The following is a 20,185-nucleotide window of genomic DNA, read 5'->3' on the forward strand; positions in this document are numbered from 1 at the left end:
TGACCGGGCGCGTCAGGTGACGCGGGTCACGCCGCCTCCCCGCCCGCCCCGCCGGCAGCTGCGCCGCGCTCCGCCAGCGCCGTGCGGGGGAGGAGGGGAGCGGCGGCGGCGGGCGCGGCGCCAGCGCGGGACCTGCGCCCCCCGCGCCCCGAGCCTGCCGCAGGCAGAGGGGCCGCCCAGCCCCGCGGGAGCGCGGCCGGCATGAGCCAGGTGCCGAGGAAGCTGCCGGAGGAGGCAGAGGGGGACGAGGAGGAGGAAGAGGAGGAGGAGATCGTGGGCTTGGCGGGCTACGCCGACGGGGCCGAGTCCTTCTCGGACGGCGACGCGGAGAGCGGCGGCGATGAGGCGTGTGAGTGAGTGCCGCCCGCGGCGGCCGCAGCGGCACCGGCGGCGGCGGGGCGGCGGCCGCGGGGGGCGGGGGCGGGGGCTGGGGCTGCTCCCGGGGAGCCGAGGGGCAGCGCCGGGCTCGGAGGGGGCCGCGGAGCAGCGGCCGGCAACGAGTGCGGGTGTGCAGTGAGGCGGGGCGGGGGCCGGGGGCGGGGGACGCGGGGCCGCCGCCGGGAGGTGAGGTTTGGCGGCCCGCGGATGTGGGTCAGGGAGGAGGCGAGGCTCCCCGCGGGGTTTGGGGCACGAGGGGAGCCAGGGACAGCGGTGCGGGGAAAGACGAGGCGTCCAGAAGGAGGGCAGGCCCAGCTGGGGACGGGGTTGGGCACTGGGAGGCCGGGCGGAGCGAGGATGCTGCGGAGGTGGCCATGGGAAGCCGGGACGGAGACAGGGTGCTCGGTGGGTCTGAGGGTGCAGAGGGCTCTGAGGAAGGAGCAGGGCAAGGCTGACAGGTAGCAGGAAGCGTTGGGAAAGAGAGGAGGCAAAGGGAGTGCGGGCAAAGTGTGTGTGTGTGTGTAATTTCTCATCAGTATTCTTCAAGTCTGGGGTGAGAGTTATTAGTTATTGGAGGCCACAGCTTGATGATGTGACCCGAGAGTGCCAAGGAGGTGGGGGGTTGGGTGTCACGCTATAAAAGGCAGCGGCCACACGCAGCTCTGTGTCCGGGGCTGCTCCGCAGCTGCGAGTGTCAGTCCCACAGTGGCAGGCTCTGCTAAATGTCCGTCTGTCTGTGCTTGTGAGGAACCGCCTTACTCGCTGCATGTCCGTGTCAGGATGGATGGTGATGCTGAGAAGGACGGGCTTACCAGGAAAAGCAGTCTCATTCAGTAGAAAAAGGAAATGCCAGCTCAGAGCCTGTTGCGTTCATTCAGAGCCTGAATTCATTCTTCTGAGACATATTTCACAAAGGAGCTTGGAGAACTCTCAGGATCACAGGATAAAAAAAATGTGCTTTTTTATAAGAGCATAATAAAAGGCCGCATGTTTTAAGTCTTCTTCAGTATTAGCGTGCGGAACCCTTCTCCTTAAAGGCCCAGTCCTGCAGGCTGCCATGGGAGGTGCTGCATTGACTAATGTAATTTTGGGGAGTGGAGGCAGGTCACTGCTTTCAGCATAAGCCTTCATGGTTAAAACCTATAGGAATGTTAGACTATAAGAGTTATAACTGAGACTAAATAAAGTCTTACTTGAACCTGCTAAAGAATTGCTGTATTTTTGATACAAAAAGAATAATTTTAATGTGTTTCTTTAGTGCTACACTTAGTATTTTCTGTAGAGAAGTAACCCATATATTGTCTTCAGACAAATTCTTTTGGATATTTTTGAATAGGAACTTGTTAGACTGCTAAAAATTGCAATTGCTTCTTTATAGTAACACCAGAATATTGTACTTAACAGAAAAGAGCTTTTACATCCTGAATAGCAGGAGAAGACAGTCCATAAAGGGACTGTTTTACACAGAATTAAAATAAAACCCATTCTAACTGTCCAGATTCCCTGGTTTTCTGTTTCATTTTGAATTCTCTGGAGAAAGAGGGAGACAACAACTGAAATAGAGGGGACTGGGATTTGGATCTGTGTTTTGTGTAACACAGGGCTGCAGGGAAGGGGGCTTTCCCCTTTTTTTTGTCCTCTTTTCTTGGCTCTGTACAGCAAGTAGTCCAAAATTCAGTGTCTTTGTCTCCACTTTTCCACAAAGAAAGAATGAAAAGGGCACTATAAGAAGAATAGCTTCAATTCATAGCTGTTGACAGTGAAGAGAGAAGCTAGGCTTAAAAGTAAAAGCATAGTTTCTTCTTGTAAGCATGCAGAAGATTTCAGAACTTCATATTTGTCATCCTTCACCCTATACTGGGTTTGTATCTCCAGCTTCAGTGCTGAAATCATTGTCTTTCGTTTACACTTAGGGTCATATTCAGACACCTTAAAACACTTAAATTTACATAAAGCATAATCATATTTTTTATAGATGCAATTAAAAAGTCTTTAGAAGCAGGAAAGTCCTCTGCAGAGTGTCCAATGAAGTGGCTTTAAGACATACCACTGCAGAGTGGTAACTGCAGAGTGCTGCACTTGTGGCAGCATGGAACCTGGTCTTCTGGAAAAGACACTTCTGAGTCTTTTCTGTAGCCACAGGAATTTCCTTCCACCAGGTGTTTCTGCAATGTCTATGAACCCACAGTGGCTGAACAGCCTTATTAATTGCATACAAGCTTTTTCTGTTAACTCTTTAGTCCCAGGCCATGGGTTAGCGTTGAATTTGTTCATTGCATGTGTTTTGTAAGGGCATTGTCTTGACAGCAATCCAAAGTGCTGCAAATACCACAGTCACAGCAGTACTGGAAATGCTACAGGATTAATGGGTTTGAAGGTAAGAGTAGAAAGTTTGTGACTGCTACCTCTCCTTTACACAGAAATGGTTAAAACTTAAAATTAGTGGGGGAAAAAAAATCATCATTATCTGTATTTGTTCAAAACTAGACTCAGAGGCTTGTTACCTTGCAGATGGTAATATGAGCAAATTAATTCCTTTTGGTTTTATGTTACTTGAACAGATGAGCTGTGATGGTTTATTTGGATGTTTGAAAGCTGGTGGGATGTACAGAAAGTGGCATCCCCATCCCATACTCCCGCAAAGGACGGGTAGTCACCTGCTTTGACAATTAATTGCAATTGATTTGGAATTCAGGATGGGCTTCAAAAACTGTTTAATTATCTCTATATATCTAATAGCATAAAGGAGATACTGAAGTATTCATTGTGTACTGTTGAGACAGGTCAGGTCTGCTACATGGCGATTCTCACCTCCTCAGAGCTGTGCTCTTCTGCATGTTGCAATGCTTGCAAAACACACTCCATAGTCAAGGCCACAGCTGCAGTTAACAGAAGTTTTGTGAGGAATTGAGTGTTTTTCTGTGAAAGTGCTTTTAGGCTTGTTGAATTAAATTTGTGAATACTTCAAAGGAATGGCTTCTAACCAGTATGGCTTCTGTTCTTTATGGCTGCTTAGAAAAGCTGAAATATGAAGGGCTGTTGATATGCATTCGAGTCTGGCATTTTACAACCATTTACTCTTTGCAAAAGTGAATGAAGCAGGAAATGTGTTGCATCTCACAAGAGGGAAAATTATCTTTCCCATTATAGAACAGAGAAGAGTTTAGTGTTTCTCTTGGGCATATTATGATCTCACTCAGTAACCTAGTCTGGGAAGTTGCAGATACATCTACTGGCATTTCTGTGGCAAATTAAAAAAGGAGTTGTCATGTACTCCAGCAAAGGAATGTGGGCAGGCAATGCATCGTCCAATTCCTTTACATATAAGGTAATCTCTTAACTCTCTCTGAGAGGGAAGTGCTGTAGAAGCCTTGCTATCTCATCAGGTTTGGATGATACTCTTACATTTCCCTGTCTTTGAACTGGCAGGATTTCAAATGCTAAGTAACAGTCTTACTAGCAGAAGAGCTGGTCGTCATTCTTCTCATCCTTAATTCTGTTTGCAGTTTAAACTGTAATTTTTTTTAGTATGTCTTTAATAGAAAGCAATTTCCTTCTGTTAAGCATTATAATCAGTAAAAATCTAACAGCCTGGAATAATTTAATACCACAATGTAAAAACTCCCAAATTGTTTAAAATATTTCTTCAGATATATGTAGGTTTTTAGCTTGTTTCTCAAAGAAAAAGTAGTTAGGTATGTAGCTCGTCCTCTGGTTGTCTCATCAGTGGTCAGAATCTTGGAAAATGCAATCTACCTTCAACCAGATCTGAACAAAAGATGTCTCAAAGGTTATTAAGTTCCCACAAGTTTGATGAAAACTGGCATTAAGAAAAGAGGAGAAAGCTAAATGAAGTGTCCTCAGAGGGACAAGTGAGCAGTTTTGTGTGTTCACTGCGGCAGCAGCTGGCAGACGGGTGTACACAGACTAGCCAACTGAAATGTGCTGAGCTCCAGATCAGCCACAGCATGTCATATCTGTTATTTGGAGGAGATGTCATAAGACATACAGGAGGAAGTTGGTGTTATTGTGGTGGGAAGAGGAATGGGACACAAAGTACAAATCCATGTTAGATGAGACTTTGTAAGTTCAGTTGCATACGGAGCAAATGGGAGACTTTTTGTTTTTTTGAAACATGCAATAAAGCCTCAACTTGAAGACTGTTCTTTACATGCTTTTATAAAGTCTTTATAAAGCTTTGAATAAATTATTTTCCCTTCTGTTGGCAAAAAAAAAAAAATAAAAAGAGTGAGATGAAGGATGCACCATTAAATCTTGCATATTTGGTTTATTGACAAGACTGTACCCCCAAAACATAAAATACCTTTACATAATCTCAGAGCAGATGTTTATTATTTTTCTGGAGGTGTGAAGTATTGTAGGCACATCTTTCTCCTAGCCACAGGAGGTACTACCTCTGTTCAAGCTGATGGGAAGAGTAGAGGAGCATGCTGACCTCAGTTTCTTACTTCCTAAATTTGTTGTGTGTAGACCATCAGAAGTGGCCATTGCTGTGTTTACAGGATGAGATTTTTACAGTTACCTATGCGTGCTCTGCCTGAAAGTGTTTCCCCTGTGCACTACTCCTGCCTGGCAGTGTTCATGTGTGATAATTGGTAAGACCACAGTAAGTGGTAATATCTAACAATTACCACTTTCAATTGTATTTGAAATAGACAGAATCCCTCCCATAATGAGTTGAAAACTTCTGTCAGTCACTGGTGACACGGACCTGCACTGAATGGCACAACCTCTCACAAGCCAGTAGATGGTGCCAGGAGATGTTTTATGCTAACAGTGCAATACTGTCCGTTAAAGAAGCCCTACTTCTCTCTCACTCAAATTTGGGAGGCACAAAGAACTGGACAAGGTTCTGTACCCTCCTGGCAGACATACCCTGCCCCTGCGTTTCTGAAAGCTGTGAGTGAGGCTTCAGGCACACAAGAAGGCACAAGATGCGGTCACCACCCTTGGGTGCAAAACATGCTCCTAGGCAAAGAATTCCTTTAAGCTTTCAGTCTTTTTTTGGCTGATAAGACTATGTAATAAATTGGCAGGTTTGAATTGTTACTGAGGTTTCTTGTTTTGGATTTTCATATTTTGGGAGTAAAGCTGACCACGTATGCAGGGCACATTCAAGAATGATGCATGTGAATAAATGTGTGCCAGCAGAAAAAAGAAAAAGAAATGCATTTATGTTGTGCTATGAAGTATAGTCTGAATAGTCTGTAGTTCAGTGGATAGGAGAAGGTCTAACAAACCTCACTGGATAATAAGTTTAGCCTGTTGTGTGGTCAGGTTTAACATACTGACACAGAGGTCAGGTTTAAAATACTGAGTTGTACTCTGTGGATTTAGCACTGACAACTCTTTTATTTTGCTCTGCTTATGTTTGACACGGCAGAGTCATAGAGGTGTTTCAAAGCTTTTTACATATAAGGGCAGTGCCATTTCACCTCAGCACCAAAGGACATTCCAAAGTTCTAGGCCAACTAAATGCAGCAATTTAGACTGCTTTGGGTGTTTTGATTAGAGACACCTGAATCTAAACTGCCTACAGGAATGGATAGCTATATATTCATGTCCTTACATATATAACAGCATAGCTTACTGTTGGAACTACCTGATGCTGGTATAACTGCATCAGCACCAGAAAAAGTAGTGTCAGTTTCAAACTGGGGTAGGTAACACAATGAAACCCCTGTGTTCCCAGGCTTTGTTTTGCAAATAGGCAGATGATATGCTGTAATCTTATTGGATAAACAAACCTTTACAGATTGTAACACAAATTACTGAGCAGCAGGTGAAATCCTAAGCACCTTAGAAAAGGACTCCTCGAGAGCTCAGTACTGTAAGCAACACAGAATCACTGTGTGTCTGCTGAGTTGAACTCTTCCTGTAGCTCCTTACATGTATGATTTCATTTATTAATGTATTTATTTGTTAATTGATTTTAGAGAAAGGAAGCCCTCAGGTAGAACGATCATGCAAAGGTACTTAACAGCGTCTTACTCTGTTCTTCCAGCATAGTGATGTAGCTATCTGCTGGAAAGGGTATTTGTTATCAGATGATACTCTTTTAAAGGAGAATATATGTGGCATAGTGTTAATTAGAATAAAATTAGGTATTTAAAGATGTCTATGTGTGATAACAGACTTTTCACATACAATTTCTGCAGTTTCTGTCTTGGAGGTGAGAAGTAGATTTTCTGATAGTATACCCTCAGGGGCAAATAATTAAGTCAAAATGCCTGTAACACTGCTCTCTAAGCTTAAACATTGGTAACATTTGCATAAATTAAAATAAAAATTTATGAAAATAAATATCAAATGCATGTTATCTGGCAGTTACTGATTATATTGCCATAGTATATTCCTTTTCTTCTTGTGTGATTTTATTCAGTTTTGGATTTCAATGATCCCTTCAGTACTGAAGTTAAGCCAAGAATCCTGCTCATGGGATTGAGAAGAAGTGGAAAGTCTTCCATTCAGAAAGTTGTCTTTCACAAAATGTCGCCGAATGAGACTCTCTTCTTGGAGAGCACAAACAAGATCTGCAGAGAGGATGTTTCCAACAGCTCCTTTGTCAACTTTCAGATATGGGATTTTCCTGGGCAAATTGACTTCTTTGACCCTACGTTTGATTATGAGATGATTTTCAGAGGCACTGGAGCACTGATATTTGTTATTGATTCTCAGGTAAAAAAAGGGGCTATTTTTTTTTTTTTTTCTTTCTTCAGCAATAGACAAATGAGTTGGAAAGCACAGGTTTTTTCAAAGCAAATAAATAATCTACATCGCAAACACACATTAAAAAGAAGTCATTAAAACGTGAAGAGCTGCTTGGCTATTTTTAATCTCTCTCTGCAGTGTGTTTGGAAGTTAACTAATTTGTTTTAACATCTTAAGGTTCTTGCTCAGATTCCTAAGTGCTGACAGCATGAGATTGGTGCACATGCTGGATGTAGGCTCAGGGTTCTACTTACAAAACATTAAAAAAATCAAGCTGTTGTTGAGCTGTAGTACTATTTAAAAATAAGTATCACAAAATATAATATATCTTTTTTAAATACCTTCCTAAATTGTAGTTCTTCTTTTTCCTTTATTAGGATGATTATATGGAAGCATTAGCTCGGCTGCATCTTACTGTGACCAGAGCCTATAAAGTGAATCCAGATATCAACTTCGAAATCTTTATCCATAAAGTGGATGGTTTATCTGATGATCATAAGATTGAAACACAGAGGGATATTCACCAGAGGGCAAATGATGATCTTGCAGATGCAGGATTGGAGAAGATCCACCTCAGGTGAGAAAAGTTGCTGTGCAGAGAATGCTAAAGAGGAGAGCAGCTTATTTGATAAGTTACCATTTTCTGTCCTGTTGAAGTAGCAGGCAACATGCTTTTGATATATGAAGGAAAGGGATAATTAGAGATACTGCATTTGACCTGAGCCAAAGTATCCTATTTCTGATTGCTGTCTTGAAGGGAAAGATGGAGAGCTGCTTAATAACAGATGCCAGACAAACATGCCAGAATCCTATCAGGTTTTGCTGCAGTTGCTGTCTTGAAATAAGTTGGCTTGGACAGTGACAGCAACCAGTAGAGTTCCAGGTCATGGAGTGTATATGCCACCACATCACTTTTGCCTTTTTTGAAAGCTCTGTGCCTCCCAGTCACTCGTCCTCACTGCTGCAGACTACTTGGAGCTGCTTGGGAAGACCTGTGCTGTATCTTTGACTTGTGTCTTCTGGTAAAATGGGTTACTGTAGCAAATGGTGACAAGCAGTGGATTTAGCAGACTGGGAACCAGAGGACATCAAGTTGTCATGGCTTTCTTAGCACTTGAAAGCCAAGTACAAATATATCAAAAAGAGAGGCCTGCTCCATGAACATGCCAGCTCTTTAGAGCTCTTAAGTACTCAACTGCATCACTGCACTGATAAATGGGTCCACAGCTTTCAAAAAGTAGACCACAATAGACATACTCAGTAATACTCCTCTCCTGAAATTTGATAAATATTTTTGTAAGAGTACCAGCATGGGAGTTGCATTAAAAAGTTCTACATTGAGTTATAGGTTTCACTGTCAAGGCTGGGGGCTTCTTTAATATAGAGATTTAGTCCTGTGTTTCAATCATATCATGACTTTTGATCACAGGGGATAATTGCATTAGTGTAGGCACTTAATGTCTGACAATATTTTAATTTCACTCATATTATGAAAGGTACATCATGTTCACAGTATATGGCTAAAAGGAAAATGTGGTGACATTTTTTTACAGCTTTTATCTGACAAGTATATATGATCATTCTATATTTGAAGCATTTAGCAAAGTGGTACAGAAACTGATTCCACAGCTCCCAACACTGGAAAACCTGCTTAACATCTTTATTTCAGTAAGTACTTACTATGTCCTTTGTCTGTAGATCTGGCTGTGTCCAACATGCATGTTCAGATACTCTGTTCACTGCCTTCTTAGAGATCATGAGCATTGTGAACTCTCAGAGAAATTATCAGGACGTAGTTGAAATGCACCTCCATGCAGCTTGGCATCACCTCCATGTCTATTAAACAGCATTGATAAGCTGCTGAGATACTCAGAGTATTACATGAGTCACATAAAGTGGGGTAGCAGCCATCACTTTTCTGCTCAAAACATCAATCTGAATGTTGCAAAAGTCTGTGTTGCATGTATTTGTTGAAGTTGCACTTAAACCTTGTATGAATAAATATTTAAAGGAACATAATCTAGTCTGACCTCATATGGGGAGCTATCTGTAGTGCTTCCCAGAATTAATTTTACTTTGTACTAGATGTTTACCAAGCTTAAGAAAATCTTCTTATGCTGTGAAATTTTTAGACAAGAGACCACCACAACTTTTACCACTTCCATAGTTAACTCTGAAGGCCAGTTTAGAGAGTTTTGTATATCTAGTGGTTTGTTACCACTGTGGAAGAGATTGCTTGCTCCACTCATCCTGTAAGTCTAATCCCTTCCTTTTCTTTCTACTGGTTCTGACACTCATGTTCCCTCATGGGGTTACTATACCATGCATTTATGCACTGTTTAGTTAAAAGCAGGTGATGGATGAACCCAACATGCTCTTGTTTCTGGCACAAGGTAAGAGATGGAAACATGGAGCAGCGAGTGAAGGGGAGCACAGTGAGTAGGTTGTGAAAAGGGGAAACTCCCTATTTTAGTGGTTGTTATATCAGGTCTTAGTGGCTCCAAAAACTGCACCTTTTCTCACAATATTCTAATTATGTGTTTAGCATCTAGCTCTTAATTTCTGAAGCTTCAATTTCCAAGCAAGATACTTTGTTGTGTCTTCTTGCAATTTTGACATAAGAAATTATTTAATATAATTAAACAGCCTGTTGATATTATTAGATAATAATAAAATATTATTAGATAATAATAAGATAAAATTAGACTTAATGGTTTCTCAGTGTGAAAATGGAGAGAAATAAAAGCTGGATGTGACAGAGAAATCTAGGAATAGTGGAAGGCCATTCCAAAAGTTATTCTCTTACTATTAAACAGCACATTTATACTGTTTCATAATGGTTTGCTACAAAGATCTGTTTCTTCCAAAACAGCTGGACTGTATACCAGTTATTATCATGTAGTCTCAAAACTCCATGACAGAAAAGTAATGACGAAATTATGACAACAATTCTAGAGCAATTAGATAGTGGTTTTGGCACACAGTCTTACAGAGAAAGCTGGCTGAATAATAGTCTTCTCTGTGTCAGATCCACTCCAGTCACTCTGTGAGTTAGATCTCTGTATGGAGTCTCCTCACTGTTTGGAGTTGGTGAAAGGTTTGTACAGAATCTCCACATGAACTTAGCACAGGCAGCTTCCTGAATGACTGATGACAGTTGCTTGTGTGTCTGAACACCCAGCTCAATCACACCTACAATATTAGGTATAGTTTGTAAGGAAGAAAAAGAATTTCAAATAAATGGGATGTCCAGAAAAGTGAGGGAGGTGTGCTGTTTCCCCTGTTCAGTATGGGAAAAGTCTCGGACTGTTTCTTTGCTCCAGTTTCTAAATTACCTAGGGCCATGTGTAGCTGCATCACTGTGTCCCGAGCATGGTTGCTGTTTTTACAAGTATCTTCTGTCTGTAGACAGAGAGACTCGGAATGATTATTTGCAACCACAGGATGATTAAGCATCATTCTCCCTCATACAGTAAGTTAGGGGGTGCCTCTTTACCTTGGCAACTTAGTAACAACAAATTTTGGCATGGATTTTGGTCACACCTTACCTCAGGAAGCCAATGTGTTGGATATCAGGGCATGGGTGTTTTCGCGTTCTACTTTTGAGTTTGCAGCAGCATTCACGAGGAAGTGCTTTCATTTATGCCATGGAGGCTTCCAACACAAAAAGCTGATGATTACAAGAACAGATCTGCAATCACTCTTAAGTTCACAGCAGGTTTTTTCCCAAGTTTATAACACCACAGTGTGTGAGCACGTTTGAGGAACCATCAGTGTATAATACTGCTTCTGCATTCTTTAATGTAATGACCTGTAAGTCTTTAAATAACTGGCACTAAAAATCCACATTAATCTTACCTGACTAACTTAACCAGCTTCATATGCCTGTTCCTTAATTACTGTGGCGTTATCAACCAATTAAGTTGTGTAACATGGGAAAGCATATTTTCATTTGAGGGTTGTTTGGTTTGTTTTGAGGGATATTAAGAAGCATGTATTAAGACAAGCAATTATTATAGTAAAAATAAAACTATATACAGATTTGATAATTATTTAAATTTTGTAATCTGCAAATTCAAATGTAGTGATAAAAATTAATTCATGAAATCTGCTGTGTGATGTAAGGCCTATTTAAATAATTGTCCAAAATTCATTACTAACTGGATGTGACTGGCAATATCCTCTTAAGTTCTTTTGAGAGTTGCTTTTTAGGGCCAAATTCTGACTTACTTTCATACATTAAAGACAGAAAAAGATGGGCCTGCTTACCTATCCTAGGAATTGGAGGAATACTACCACTTTTACTGAATCCATTCTATTTTAGTAATAGAAACTGTCTTCTACATCATCACACCCCATATAGCTGAGAAACATGGTTTGAATTTCAAGTACCTCATGTTTTTTACCTATCCAAAATAAAATCTCATATATTAATTGAAGATTTTTCACAATGACTTTCTTGGTTCAGATCAACTGTGGAATATTCTTACATTGATTCAGAGTGCCTTTAGCACATGTTGCATCTTCTCTGCAGACTGTAGGGTTGTGTCAGAGAGAACTGGTATTTATTCAGACCCTTTCATTCGGTAAGGAACCCCCCAGCTCCAGTAACAGAAACAGTTGATTTCTTATTGTAATTTTCCCTAAGCATTAATGATGTAATGTCTCTTTGAACAGTACTTTTTATCCACCTTTTCCTGTTTATTCTATGACTTGTTACTATTGTTTCTACAATTTCTGTTTGGGGTCTTTTTGTGGGCTAGGGGTAGCGGGTGGAGGGTGGAGTGTTGAGTAATTTCCACACAAAAATTCTGGAAATTTTTGACATAAGATCCTTTGCCATAAAATCCTGGAAATCCTTTGACTTTTCTGTTACAGTTGTATTAAAAACCCTGCCAAATTAAATATTTGAAGGCATGTGGGTAAATTTAGTGGTGACTACTCCTGGGAGTCCATCCTACCATTTCACAGAGGTTTCTATCACCATACAAAGTTCTGAAGAAGCAGATATGTACAGTTTCTCAGCAGGTCTACCACAATGGATCAGTTGCAATTGAAAACAAGCATAGTTTAAGTTAAGAGACCAATTTCTGCCCTTAACCAGCAGGTGTAACTGCTGGCATGGCAAAATGTCTCAAGATGTTCATGGCAAAAGTTCAGAAAACTTTCTGAACTGTCACTGCAAGTACAGGCAGGCTGCAACACCTGGAGCTCTGAGATGAAAAAAATCACTTCTCACTGTTAAATGTTACTATATTGTCACTGTCATCTTAATAATTTAAAGTGCATCTTACCTGTACAGCTAAAATTGTTGCTATGAATCTCTTTCTGTAATACAAAACTGTGTAATTGATTTCTCAGGAATGACACTGCAGGGCTCAAGTTTCAGCTTCTTCTGTCTGAAATGACTTGTATTTTCAAATACCGTTTTGGCAAAGAGTTACAGTTATGTACTTACATGATATTTCAAAAGAGTCTTGTAATTAATCTTATTTGACAGCATCTGTTGAACTGTGTGATGTGCTGTCAGAATTACTATTTGAAAAATAAAATTACAGAACCTCCATATGTGGCCAGAACAAACAGCATAAATAGGCATACCTTTTTGTTCTTTGTGCTCAAAGAACACAGACTCATAGAACCCTGTATGCTGAAAGGGATGTTTAGAGGTCAGCTGCTGCTCAGAGTCAGGCCAGTTACAGCAAGTTGGTTATGGATGGGTCCAATTCAGCTTTGTGCATTTGGAAGGATACAAATGCTACAAACTTTCAGGTCCGATGCTTCCAATCCTTCACTGCTTTTCTGTTAATTTTTTTTCTTCTATCAAGTCAGAACTCCAGCCTGTGCCTTTTGGCTTCTGCTCTTCAACATTGTAGCTCTGAGAAGAGCTACAGACTCTGGCTCTGGCTTCTCTAAACCTTTACATTAGGTATTTGTAGATAGGAATAAGTCTTCTTCAGGTTGAACAAAGCCATTTCTCTGAGACTCTTCTTGTACATTCTGTGCTTCAGCCCATTTACCTAAAGTATCCACAATGTGTTCTTTGGTTTTAATATTTTTTTATTACTGATTAACTGAAAGAGGCCACTCAGTCTTTTCCATTATGAAATACAAGAAATTCACCTCTATATTCTGTTATTGCTAATGGATGTTTGCAGCCTTAGCTCTGTGTGTAGTGATGAAACAGTGACGCCTCTTTAAGAAGAAAATGCCCAAAATACTGCTGGCCATTGTTCAATAGCATATGTAGTGTTGGAAATTTTTCTGCCTATTTCAGGAAATACGGAAAGCAGGACAGTCACTTTAGTTACTTAACTATATGTTAAATAGTTGACTTAGAAAAGAAGGAAAAAAAATGGAAAAGTTCTGTAACTGTACAAAAGAAGCTTAAACTATTAAAACTTGCTAGGGACTTTCAGTATGGTTTTTGGTGGTTTCAGAATTACTGTGGCAGCAGTCCCAAACCATGTTAAAATGGGAGTCCCATGTATGTAGACAGTTCCATTGGATGGAGAAAATTTCTTGTCTTCCCATATACATGAATACTGAAGAGTATTTTAGAATTTGTGCTTTAGCAATACTGGAAAAAAATTGCCCTTTGTCATGCTGGGACAGCTGCGCAGGTGTAATCCTTTGACATCAGCCTGCAAGGCTACTGTTTTCAGTTAAGAAGTACACTTTTTTTTTTCCAGGAAGCAGAGGCTTATGGCAGTTTACCTTATCTACACAAAGAGTAAGAGCTAGCATTCCTGGCTAGCTTCTCAGAGCTGTGAATATGATACATCTCCAGTAAGGAGATTGTCTTAATCAGCTTGGCACGATCACAGGAACATAGTTGTCATCATTTTAGCAAGCTTTAGCATTTTAAACATAGCTTTAACTACCGGTACTACATGAAACCTGAAGGCTCCATCACAACGCTGGTCTCTCTCCTGTGATCCTAAAAGATATTTTACAGAACCAGACAGTAGAACAGTTACAGACTGCATTTAAAAAATTTCATAATTTCCTTTAAAATCAGTTCTTGAGCAATACTGTCTTCTTTGTCCATCAGCATTTCTTTCCCTTCTTTCTTATCTTCTTGTATGCCCAGTTAGAATAACTTTAGATTAGAGCTTGCTTTTATGTCTGTTGCTACAATTAAAACACAAAAATCTTGAACTTGGAAGATTTTTCTGCTCCCCCCTTGCTCTCCCTCATTTTCCATTGAAAATAAATCTCTCCAGGTGAAGAAGTTTGGGAGTGTTACTTGGAATTATGTCTGCTCAGAGGCAGAAACTGTTGGAAGGTTTGTGAGCATTATGGTTTGCTACAAATACAATAATACTGTATGTACAGTTCTTTCAGAATGAGCTTAATTGCAATTTAATTTCTTTAGCCTAGACTTTTTGTATAACAGGCAAGTAAGGGAACAGAAAAACTTGGGGTTGATTTGAAAACATGGATTCCACTTTATTTTTCTTTTTTTTTTTCTTCTCTTGAATAGAATTCTGGGATTGAAAAAGCATTTTTATTTGATGTAGTCAGTAAGATCTATATTGCAACAGACAGCACTCCAGTGGATATGCAAACTTACGAGCTCTGCTGTGATATGATAGATGTTGTCATTGACATTTCTTGTATATATGGGTAAGTAAATTGTGAATGTTTTCCATAAAGCTATGTACTGAGAATCTCAATAGCCTCAAAATTTTAGTAATGTAGGTGTAAACAATAATGAGAATGGATAATTTTCCAGGACAGGGGAGGAGAAAACTGCTGTCTTCTGAAGGACTGATCCTTCCCAGCAACAAGCATTGTTCCCTGTTCAGTCTCTTTTGAGCATCTTCCTCTTTCTATGCTAATAATTTTATTTGGAGGAAGAAGCCAGAAGAAACCAACCTAAAATAAAAGGAAACATCATCTTTTTGTACCCTAGGGATTAAATCAACAGGATGCCTCCTGTTTTAAAAATAAGTGGGCCATATTTAGTTTTATTTAATAGCCAGTGGCCTCTAATAGCCTCAGAGAGTTGTTTCACTTCAGTTTGTCTTCTATTCCCTACATGACCTTTCTGTGCTTTTTTCAATTTCCCCTTCTGGTACATTAGCAAGTGGAAACCTTCTGGGCTGACATGTACATCTCCTTGCAAATTACGTGTTCAGTGGCTTGGCCCTTGGCCAATTGTAATGCCTGCCATTCCTGGGAAAGGTGGGGCACATTAAGAGTTAGTGCACCAATATGCTTACACTTGGAGGCCAATGCACAACATGCTTAGAGAGTGGTAGGCTGGGCTAGCTTTGCATTTGTACCCACTGACAGACTTCTTGCAGTCTTAGAGGAGGTACAAGGGAGAGTCCTGGTGCACATGTGCAATTAGCACTGGAACAATAAACAAAACACTTTTAGAAATCTTTGAAGTTTGTATAAAATCTTTGAAGTTTGTATATTCTACTGTTTGTTTCAGATTTTGGAGTCATCACTTGAGTAACTGCATAAGAACTTGTTTTACAGAGGTATAAAATAAAATATGCTGATTTTTGTAAAGAGAAGGATTCTGCTGTGTAGTTCAAAAGAGTGTGCATTTAATAATTATCTGTACAACACCACTTGTGGAACTCTTTATTTACAAAATATCATTCTTGCACTGTGGATGTGTAGCCATTTAGCATTTATCACCAGAGATCTGCTTGCCATTTTTAGCTACAAAGACAATATTACAATTTATTTTTTGTCCTCTGTTCCTGGAGCATCTGTGGAATTTGCCACTTTAATATATTATTAAGACTAATTGTTCTGGGAGGTTGGTGATAACTATCCATTTAACAATACCTGTGTGTGCATTCAGGAATGAGGATAAAATTACAGTGTTACAGTGTACAAAAACTGATCATCATGACACAGCATCTGTGAATGAGAAATCTCTTTTCATAATACGATGTTGCAAAAGCCAGCGTCTCATGAGGAAAGTCTCATGATGTCTTAAACTATCAGTCAGCTGCTACCACTTGAGCAAGGTTACTGGGTTTGGAGTTACCAGTACAGACCTCCTGTTTCACATGTTTATGATAAGTCATAATATAAAACACTGATTAAAAGAAAAGCAGCCTTATGGTAAATGGGTGGTAACTTACAGAGGAAAAAATAAGGTTCCAGTTCAAGCACTTGGCAATCAATCTGATTTCTAGCCCCAGATCTAAGGTTTGCTGTGTGATGTGATAAATAATTTAATCTCTTTGTCTTCTTAGTTTACTAGTGTGTAGTTTGAAGAAGAGTCTCCCTGAAATATTAAAATGAAGATTTCATAAAATTTTAGAATCTTTGGTGAGAGAAGCTATGTAGCAGTACTTTTGTTAGCTAATCTGGTGTCTTATCTTTTCTTGTTTGTTTGAATACTGCTCTGTAGGCTTAAAGATGATGGCACTGGAACTCCTTATGACAAAGAATCAATGGCAATCATAAAACTGAATAATACAACTGTCCTTTACTTAAAAGAGGTGACAAAATTCCTCGCTCTTGTTTGTTTTGTCAGAGAAGAAAGCTTTGAGAGAAAAGGTATTTTTCCCCTTTTCTAGTATTGCATTAATTTTCCCTTATATTAGTGAGTTAATGAATAACTGAGATTTTTATTAGCTGTTAACAGTTAACTGTATCGTAAATATTGAGGTAAGTACAGCTTGATAAAGCTTACATAACATTTTTAAAGGAATGAAAGTACTTGTGCAGGCATTAAGATGGAATGAAATCATAAACATATTTAACAACTTTCTGATACAAAAGCATTTAAAAGTTTACATCCAATGCAGTAAAGCTTCCACCTGCAACTGCAGACTGTGTCAGTTTATCTTGACTGACACTGATTTGTACCTGTTGACACCAGCTTGCCTGCCATAGCCAAAGGAAAAACTTTGAAACTGACTGGTAGAATAATATTGCTTTTCTTATATCTGAAAGGAGGCTTTTGAAAACTGGCATATTTAGGACCTAGTCCTAATTAGGAGTGCTTTAATATTTTGCAGTTAAAGTGTGTAAAATTTCTGTCATCTTTCTGACCCTGGTAAAAGTCAATACTGAACCCTTAGTTCATGACCTCTCTGCTCACTGGCACAATGTTCACTGAGTTGCTGGTCTTTGTGACATGCCCTAAGACCAAAACTCAGCAGCGGAAGAGCAAGCTGTCATCTGGGCTCATGTGCCCCATCTTTGTTGGTGTATTTGTGAACACAGCACTTGTACCATGTCTGCTGGTTTGACAGCCTGTTGAGCTTTTGATAGAACTTAAACTGGTCAAATGTCTCTTCCATACCCCTACCGCCTCTATTGCATATGAATGTTGGATACAGTTGCTTTCTGTAGAAAGCATAAGAAGTGTTATTTCTGCATACTTACTAACAGCACCGTTTCAGAAAGACACCATGTCGAATAAACACCATTAGGGTTTGTCCATAACTGTGTGAAGTTGTGTCTGCATAGTTGGGACACTTGGTAGCCTTCACTCTTCTGCAGTACAGTTCTGGTATTATAGTGGAGATGAGCTTTTTGTGCCTCAGGAATTCCAAGTAAATTTGTGTGAACTACAAGGAGACGGAAAACGATTTCTGGGAAATAAAACCAAAGTGTAACATGGTGGATTTAAACCACTTAAAAATATGCATCTCCTGTTAGGGAAACTGAAGTAGAAAATGATGCAGTATTTGAGTTAAGAAAGCTTATGGGATTAATATTAAATGAGGTCATGAGCTCACTACCAAAATTCTAAAATTATATTGTGGTATTACAGAATTGTAGCACTCAGTAAGTCTTCCAATTGATTACCAATATGGCTTTACAGCTTTTCTGTGGGATTACATTCAGCCCACTGACATGGTAATGTTATCTGCCTACTATGTAAGTATCTAATCCAACAGCATGTCTATTGTGTTACTGTTTAATTACAGTGTAAGATGAAATACAACTGGCTGAGATTTGGTCATAGTTCTATCAAGTATCCATTTAAAAGTTTATGTATTGTCAAAAAACAAATATTTCTTGATTGATAGATGGTACTTATTTTTATCACAGTTATTCTGTAAAGCAGATTTCCAAAATTACACCATATTTTATGAAAGATTTCAGTATTTTTCTTCTAGTATACTGAGCATTTCTTCAAAGCCCTTTATTAAATTAACAATCTATTGTCTGCCAATGAACTTCTATTTGATTTCTCTTAAAATGTACAAGCATATTTAGTAGCAGACATTGTATCAAGCTGTAATGCTTACTGAATTATTTGTATTTCTCAAATGTGTTTTTGCTTAGCACAGAAAAAATTCCTGGACAGTTCACTGAATATGACCTCCAGACAGAGAGTATGGTATTTCACTAAACACAGAATATAAGCAATGTTTTCATTACCTTATTTATATGAATATCTTTGTTAATATGTAAAACATTTTTGTCTCTGTAGGATTAATAGACTACAATTTCCATTGTTTTCGAAAAGCCATACAAGAAGTATTTGAAGTAAGAATGAAAGTAGTAAGATCTCGAAAACATCAAAGCCACCTGCAAAAAAATAAAAGACCCACTCCCAATGGGACACCAAGGATGCCACTGTAACTGAGGTTTTCTGGCAATGTGGCAAAAAAAGTTTTCATGAAGTTGATGTGACTTCTGCATCTCATTGCACTGAGTGAAGAGAAAAACAAATGGGACTGATGTATTATATTAATTTTTCCTGAACGTTCAGAAAGCACTGTTTAAATATTTTTATCCAATCAGTTTTTTTCATATAGTGAGCACTTTGAGCAAAATGTTGTATATATAAACATTGAGGTGAGCACTTGTAAGAATTTTCTTAATATATGCTGTAAACCTTTTTCATGCCATATTAAGGAAAAACAGCTGTGACAGAAATACTGGGTACATAATTTGCACTTTTTCATGTTTTCCTTGTGGACTTGGACTTTGATAAACTTAGTTTTTATGGTGATTTTGATGCATGGTGTCAGGTAAAATGTATGCTGTAGTTTATTTACCTGCTACAATCAAATTGGTTAGTAAACGATTAAGAAAACTTGGTACAATGCCTTTTTAAATTTGTGAAAACTAATACCTAACATTCATACAGATCTAATTTCATATATTTTTCAATTTGTAAACTGAAGAATAATATTGAAGTATTACAGCAATAAGCACCTTACCAGGGATCGTAACTGGTAGGTAAATTTTAGCTTTTATAAAACAGGCTTTTGGCCAAATTTCATCCGGCATTCTCCTTAACACTGGTCGTGCCCTCTCTTGGGTCTGGTTTTATTATTTACCTCAGCATATACCACTAAAATACCTTTCTATAAAGATGATTGTTTTGTAAAATGGCTCTATGTTGCACTGGTATTTTTATAAGGCTTCAGAGGAATATGTTGTATCTGTACAGCTGATTTACATTGCTAAGTTTGTGTTGAGAACCTGCATGTGTACAGTTGGCGCAATGAAGAATCTGTATGTATTTCCACCCTGGTATTCTGATGTACTGATAAGTCATAAAGGTGTGAGCACTGGGTTCTGATTCACTCTATCAGGGGTACATCTGTGATTGAAATCAAGACGAGACCATTAAAATGAGGACTGGACAATCTACCTGCCATAATAATCAGCATACATCACTACTTTTTATTTTAATATTGAACATGGGCAGACTTACCACAGGATCAGCCAGGACAGCAGAAGACTCTCAAACCTAAAAAGAAGTAACACTTACTTTCCATGTTCTGTATTCAGTGTTTTTGTTTAATTAGTGATACGAAATTACAATTTCTAGATGGGAGACACTAATTTTTACCAATTGCATGTGGAGTCTAATGGTTTTGTTGGCAGCTTTTGGGAGTGAGAAGAACTTGACCAGAATGGGAGGCAGCTTGCTGTACACCAGAAACAGGTAAGGAGAAATGCACCTTATGCACAGCTAATTTGCCCCTAGCCAAAACAGCTCTGGAGGCGGGCAAGAAGATAGAACCAATGACCCTGTCAGGAGTTGTGTAATAAGTAATGCAGTTCTAGGGGCTCAGGAAGGTAAGAAATACTGATAATAGTAAAAATCACTGCTCCTGGTGCTGGT

The 20,185-nt window shown here is 39.3% G+C and overlaps 1 protein-coding gene across 1 annotated transcript; it reads left to right on the forward strand.

The window, feature by feature from the left end:
• The first annotated feature begins 115 nt into the window (after window positions 1-115).
• On the forward strand, window positions 116-18,812 carry RRAGD (Ras related GTP binding D). Its single transcript, XM_021545580.3, has 7 exons — window positions 116-349; window positions 6,782-7,077; window positions 7,488-7,687; window positions 8,664-8,778; window positions 14,597-14,739; window positions 16,496-16,644; window positions 18,536-18,812. The coding sequence occupies exons 1-7, from the start codon at window positions 202-204 to the stop codon at window positions 18,685-18,687; spliced, it is 1,203 nt and encodes a 400-aa protein (XP_021401255.1). The 5' UTR covers window positions 116-201; the 3' UTR covers window positions 18,688-18,812.
• Window positions 18,813-20,185: the final 1,373 nt, after the last annotated feature.

Source organism: Lonchura striata, chromosome 3, assembly GCF_046129695.1.
Source record: "Lonchura striata isolate bLonStr1 chromosome 3, bLonStr1.mat, whole genome shotgun sequence".
NCBI lineage: Eukaryota > Metazoa > Chordata > Aves > Passeriformes > Estrildidae > Lonchura > Lonchura striata.

Excerpts from the sequence above, each read along its gene's own strand:
- RRAGD (XM_021545580.3), top strand. The coding sequence starts at position 202 with ATGAGCCAGGTGCCGAGGAAGCTGCCGGAGGAGGCAGAGGGGGACGAG. Across the intron at positions 350-6,781 it reads GAGCGGCGGCGATGAGGCGT|TTTTGGATTTCAATGATCCC; the intron begins GTGAGTGAGTGC and ends GATTTTATTCAG. Across the intron at positions 7,688-8,663 it reads TTGGAGAAGATCCACCTCAG|CTTTTATCTGACAAGTATAT; the intron begins GTGAGAAAAGTT and ends ATTTTTTTACAG.